We start from the raw sequence: 6,754 nt of genomic DNA, 5'->3' as shown, positions 1-6,754 counted from the left end.
TTGTGTCTTGTCTCCTCCAGAGGAAAACATATATTGCTACACTCCCTTCAACTTCACCCGTGATCAGGCTCTGTACGCCCGCGGCTTCTGTTGGACGGAGCTGCGCGACGCGGCCCCCGGCGTGGAGCAGGAGCAGCGGCCCTCGTTGTTCGCGCACAAGTTCCTTCCCTACGCCCTGTTAGCTTTCGCTGGCATCATGTACATTCCTGCGCTGGGCTGGGAGTTCACGGCCTCCACGCGTCTCACCTCGGAACTCAACTTCCTGCTGCAGGAGATCGACAACTGCTACCACCGTGCCGCCGAGGGCCGCGCGCCCAAGATCGAGAAGCAAATCCAGTCCAAGGGGCCCGGCATTAGCGAGCGCGAGCGGAGGGAGATCATCGAGAACGCTGAGAAGGAGAAGAGTCCCGAGCAGAATCTCTTCGAGAAGTACCTGGAGCGCCGCTGCCAGAGCAACTTCTTAGCGAAGCTGTATCTGGCGCGTCATTTGGCCATCATCTGGCTTAGCTCCATCCCCATCACGTACCTGAGCACGTACTATGCGTGGCAACACCAGAACGAGTTCACCTGTGCACTCGGGGAGCCGCCGGATGCCAGCAGCCCGCCGGAGCACCGGCTGTCGGTCAACTGCAAGCTGCCAGCGGTGCAGCTGCAGCGCATCATGGCGGTGGTGGACATCGCCCTGCTCTGCACCATGAACCTCATCATCCTCATCAACCTGCTCCACCTGTTCGTAGTGCGCAAGTCCAACTTCGTCTTCGACAAGCTGCACAAGGTCGGCATCAAGACGCGCCGGTGCTGGCAGAAGTCTCAGTTCTGCGACATCAACATCTTGGCCATGTTCTGCAACGAGAACCGCGACCACATCAAGTCCCTCAATCGGCTGGACTTCATCACCAACGAGAGCGACCTCATGTATGACAACGTGGTGCGGCAGCTGCTGGCTGCTCTGGCTCAGTCCAACCACGACGCAACGCCCACCCTCATAGACTCGGGCATCCAGACCATGGACCCCAGCATGGACCCCACGGGGCTGAGGGTGGGAGACCTGGGCATTGAGCCCTCAGTCATCAAGAGACCCCGCAAGAAAATGAAGTGGATTCCCTCATCCAACCCACTGCCTCAGCCTTTTAAAGTAGGTGTTCATTACAACATCCCAACACGTTGCAATGCTTCCCAGTTATGTCTCCAGTTTTAGAAGAGTAACATAGGCAACCATTAATGTACATTAGAACACAAACATGCCAGTGAAACTGAAAAATGAAAACATGCGCAGTGTCCATCAAATATCAAGATTTCAGCAGAGGCTGACCACTGTTCACTCTCGTTTAATTGAGATATATGTACTCTGTTCAGCTCTCATCACCCTGTGAAATGTTCACTGGATGATATTTAGGGCAGTGCGTTGCAGTGGGTGAAGAGTGAATGAGTCTCGTCCGCTGTGCAGAGAAGCTGAGGCAGCACTTACTGTAAGTGTTGCCCAGTGGAGCCATGGACCTCACAGCGGCGTTTGATAGTGACACGCTGCCGTTATGTTTTCATTTTCAGGAACACCCATGAGCAATAGCAGTAGGAGGCACCCCATTTTCAATTACTCCTTTCTTCATTACTACAAGCATACTGTATCTAATCCAATTTGATAGGGCCAAACAGTCTGGATCAGTTTCAGTTGCACCAGTACCAGAGATATTAAACACACAGTTGATGTAGAGGGTGACTATCGTCAGAGGCATTAGAGCCCTTTTGTGTCTAAAGCTCAGCATAAGTCATATAGTATAAGGCAATAAGACATTTCTCAGATAAAGCATTAAATATTGAAGAGAAATCCATCCACACTGTCACAATCATTAGTGCAGAATTTCACAGTCCTGCTGTGAGTCTGTGATGCATTTTGGTCCAGTTTAGCATAAGAATGTTCTCATTGCCTAACAATCTGCTGCTATTTATTTGAATGTGTGTGTGTGTGTGTGTGTGTGTGTGTTTGTGTGTGTGTGTGTGTGTGTGTGTGTGTGTGTGTGTGTGTGTGTGTGCGTGTACGTGTGCGCGTGTGTGTGTGTGTGTGTGTGAGTGGGCCTGTAGGAGCCTTTGACGATGACGCGTCTGGAGAGCAGCATGAAGTCAGACAAACCCAAGACTGCAGGGAAGAGGTCGGGGGCTGACCACTTCATCGCCCCCCTACAGGACAACAAGAGCACACAGCACCCCCCAACCGGCAAAGGTGCTGCCCCTCTTTACTCCACCTGTCCAACAGCAATGTCCTTTCAACTTATTCATAATGGATGAACAGACTCCCACTTACATTCCAACCTGTTATTGTTAGTTGCTTGAAGTGAAAGAATCATAAATGTCAAATGGGCTGATGCAAGCTTGCCCTGTAGATGGACTGAACTGAAAGCTACTCTCTCAGGCTCACAGCATCCCATCTGTCATGGTCTAACATGGAGGCACAGTGGTGACAGATCACAAACATTTGTCACAGTCTATGACAAATCTCAGAAGCATATGACGTAGTGGTACAGGTGGCTGTGACTGCTTGGTTGTGTTGGATGCCCTCTGAACTGCTCTCTTTCCCCCAGGTGCAGCTCTGTACAACAGCATCACAGTGGACAAGAAGCACTCACGGAACTTCTCCCTGGACGTCCACCCTTACATGCTGGCCATCTCCAAGCCTAAGGAGGAGCCGGCCAACCACAACCCAGGGCCCCCGCCAGCCAACCTACCCCTGGCGTGTGCCTATATCGAGGGGACACACAGCTTGGTCCACATGCCCACCTTAGACAGCGGTACACCCAGGCTGGCTCCACTCCACTCTGTCACCTGGGCAACCAGACCATTTCTAGACCTCTTGCTGGGTGACATTTTGATAGAAACACAAAAGACTTCTGTGCTATTTAGCAGTTCTGTTTTACTTGGTCTGGCTGGATGATGTAGACAAGGAAGCTGTGATTTATTTTTATTTCCCTGTTTCCTGGCTTACAGGCCCTGGCAGGTCCCATAACTTCTAACCTAAATCCTAGCGTAGGTGGTGCATTAGAGATGGCCAGGTTAGATGAGGACTCACACTCCCATAATTCAGCTCTCTGTTCTCCATCTCCCCACAGAGAAGAAAAGCCCAGCGCAGCCCCCTGAGTTCATCAGGGTCAGCAGCACCTACATGAACGGTGGCCATTCCAGCCTCGGCCACGCTAGCTCTCCCCCCATTATGGAGCCGCTGATCCAGCCACAGGACCCAGAGAGCCAGCCTGCACCCTTCAGCAGGAAGCCGTCCCACCAGCTGCTGGTCGTCCACCACACGTCCTTCACGGAGGAGGAGGAGGTGGAGCAGCTGGTCAGGGATCACCTGGCAGAGAGGCCTGCTGAGCTCATCACCGCAGGAGAGTGCTGAACCCCCAGGATCGCACATCCATCCATATCAGTCACACACATGCAAAAGACCCAGTCAAGCTCTCACCCTCAGGCCACAGACATGCCTACTCACACACACACAAGCGTCACGGCACACAACCACACACATGAGCGCGATACGCATGCGTGATGACACATACGCATGCGCACACACACAACTTCATTAGACATGGACTCTCCCCTCAAAGAAAACATTTACCCACACACTACATTCATTACACCTGGAAGTCCTGTTTAGCCTCTCACCAGTCACCAAGCATAACTGTCATGGGGAACAAGATGTCTGTGAAATGGACTAACACACACATACACACGCACACACACACACACACACACACACACACACACACACACACACACACACACACACACACACACATACACACACACACACACACACACACACTACACTTTGACTCTGTAGCAGGCCAGCCACCTGAAAAGCTGTGATGGCTTGACCAGACCATGACTGGACCCTACACACATGCATAGACCAACCAACTCTACGAAGGAATGAAAACACCAAGGCCCGGTTGTGAAAGAGATTCATAATTCTCTGGACTTGATTCAATACTTTGTTATAATACTTGTAGAAGGATATTGATTGCAAGCAGGGGACACCCAGGACTGTATAAAAGACTTAAAGCACAACTCATGGCCCTGTCATGGGACACTATTTTTCTTGGAAGAGCTCCACTCTCACATCAATATTAAAAAGCTCCACTCCATGATAAAGTAGGCTAGTAGACCATATGATGTCTGTATTTTGAAAAATATGCAAAAAATTACAACTGAGTCATTGTGGCAATAATATATATTTCTGATGAATGACATGATAAACAAAATAGGCAAACTCTATTTTAGCATCAAACATACAACAGCATGGCAGTGCTAGTCTCATATGTTTTGCTCAGTCATTGAATGTAATTTTTCAAAAACACAAGGTCAGAGCAGAGTGTTTTTATAACCCTGTCCACAAAAACTCATCTGAGAGAAACAAGGAGACAGTCTATCCTTTGGACGAGGAAATGTATGTTTTTGATGGACATGGTTAGTTTGGAAGCTGTGGGAAGTCTACACATCCAGCTGGATGGATCGCAGATGGATGTGTAAACATCATACACCACTTGGATTTAGAGACAAGCAAGTGGATTTTAAATGTCATTGATGTCTTCGGTCTGTTCTCTGCATTTGACCTATTTTCTCAGTGAACTCAGAGCTCAGCATCCATGGACAACCTGTATAGATATGTTGAAGCAGGGAATAGATGCCAGGGTGTTGGCAATCACAGAACATCAGCACTCGCCCATGATGCACTCCCCACGGTGTACTCCCAGAGTGACCATAGTCCTGATGCACTCCTCACGGTGTACTCCCACTGTGACCATAGTCCTGATGCATTCCTCACGGTGTACTCCACGAGTGACCATAGTCGTCATGCAGCACACTCAATGACAAATCATATATAATAGCTGCATACCGTGTAAAGCACAGGGTACAGGGTTTCGGTTTGATCCTGTACCTCCCTCTACCCATTGTGTTTCCTTAGATACCCCATGAGTAGGCCTAAGTAGGGTTGATATCTGTCTAAAGATATTGTCTGTGGGCGTAGATCCAGTTCAGATGAACGAGACACTGCATGCTTTGTCTGAGAGCACAACCACGAGAAGTGATACCATCGGAGTGCTAACTACACAAAATTCTTGAAGATCAAACTGCCAGTCATCTCATCCCTCAGAGGCTGTGCGTCATCACTGTGAGAAGCACAACCACGTGATCCCGTTCTTCCAGATCAGTCTGGACACTCAGCACAGCACAGTGGAAATAAACAGAGTTTGTAAAGCCCATTGGAGTATCAGCATTGTTTTAATAGAGAGCGTTAGAGAGTCAGGTTGCAAAGATGTTACTAATATTTTGATGAAAACAGCAAATGTGACTATTCTGTAAAGCCTGTAAAGTTAAAATACATGTATTCTGGTGAATAGAGTATTCTGTATGAGCTATGAAGGCCATTTTTCTCGGAATCTGAAATAAATAAGCTTAGCGCCTGTGGAGGTGGACCATGTCCTGCCAGGCCTTCGGCTGCCCAGAACTGTGGATCCAAGTATAGGCCTACATGTGAGAGGTATTTTAATTTAGTCACCTGCTCACTGGAACACATTTGATTGAGTTTGGCAATTCAAAACACAGCCACGTATAGATCACAAACAGCAATGATTGACACTTTTCATTAGGATTGCATCCTAAGGAATTCAAACATTTGAGTATGTTGTCTTTCTTTTTGGTGCTAATTTTGTCATTAGTCAACATTGTTTTATTGTTGTCTCATGTCGTAAAATCTGATGTTGTAAATTTTGCCAAACCATCCAGACACTGGACAGTGACAAATGCAGAGAAAGTGTGTTTGCATAAAGGAGTTGTGAGTACAAGTGTGGGTATTCTGGGTTGTGCTTGGAAATGATCTCAGTAGTGCTGAGTTAGTGTGTTGGTTTAATGGTTTAATGCATTGACCAGAGGCTTGATTTGAACGAGTTATTTGCAGCAGCACACAGATACACTAAACTGGCATACAAAGAAAGAAAGACCAAGTATCCAAGTACATTCACATTTCAAGCATTTTCACGCAGGACTGTGATGTGTTTTATCAGGGCACAACATTGGTGCAGGTACTTCACTGTGAGTAGGTCTTGTGAGATAAGAAACATTGTTGTGTTAAGATAGGAAGATGCGTAACTGTGGAGAATGTATCTTTGTGTGGGACACAATAACGCAACAATTCAATGTTAGGTTTAGACGAGATTATACAATGTGAAGCATAGGCTAGATAATTTAAGTAGGAAGAACAATGGCAGGACACAAAATAAAGTTTTGATTGAAATAAAAAGGTTATTTGAATTGAGTGTTATGTAATATTTTACTGTTTTGTGGTTGCACAGTAGCGGTTAAATATTATAGCACCATACACTTAAGACAAAACAGAGCATTTTCAGGTAGGTGTGTCCATAGATATCTATAATAAAGGCTAGATATCCTGCCTGCGTTTCTGGCCGACGGAGTCGAATGTCCGCACATTTCGGCCATTTTGAGGACAGTACAGCTCACTCCCCCTTAACATTGTGTTGGTAGTGGACTTTTTAAATAACCAGAACTTGCTCAATTTCCAACCGATTTTCAAACGGGTTGGTTTGTTATAAACGTAAGATATTTCTTATGGCATTACATACTTATGAAGGATTATAAACATGGGTTTTCATATGAAAATAACATTGACAGGTCTCTGACAGGTCTCGTTTCAAGGGAGTGTTCAATAGAGCAGGTAGCACAACATTCTGGCATCTTCATTGGCAAT

The 6,754-nt window shown here is 47.1% G+C and overlaps 1 protein-coding gene across 1 annotated transcript in view; it reads left to right on the top strand.

The window, feature by feature from the left end:
* panx2 (pannexin 2) overlaps positions 1-3,385 on the top strand; it is a gene marked incomplete at both ends in the record, with an annotated part of 6,702 nt that extends 3,317 nt beyond the window's left edge. The window contains 4 exons of the mRNA XM_080842294.1: positions 21-1,135; positions 2,080-2,218; positions 2,577-2,783; positions 3,102-3,385. Of these exons, the coding sequence (XP_080698420.1) occupies positions 21-1,135; positions 2,080-2,218; positions 2,577-2,783; positions 3,102-3,385 (1,745 nt within the window). The remainder of the gene's footprint in view (positions 1-20; positions 1,136-2,079; positions 2,219-2,576; positions 2,784-3,101) is intronic.
* Positions 3,386-6,754: the final 3,369 nt, after the last annotated feature.

Source organism: Sprattus sprattus, assembly GCF_963457725.1.
Source record: "Sprattus sprattus genome assembly, chromosome: 7".
NCBI lineage: Eukaryota > Metazoa > Chordata > Actinopteri > Clupeiformes > Clupeidae > Sprattus > Sprattus sprattus.
Note: the sequence above shows the minus strand (reverse complement) of the source record. Positions and strands in the feature narration are given on the sequence as shown.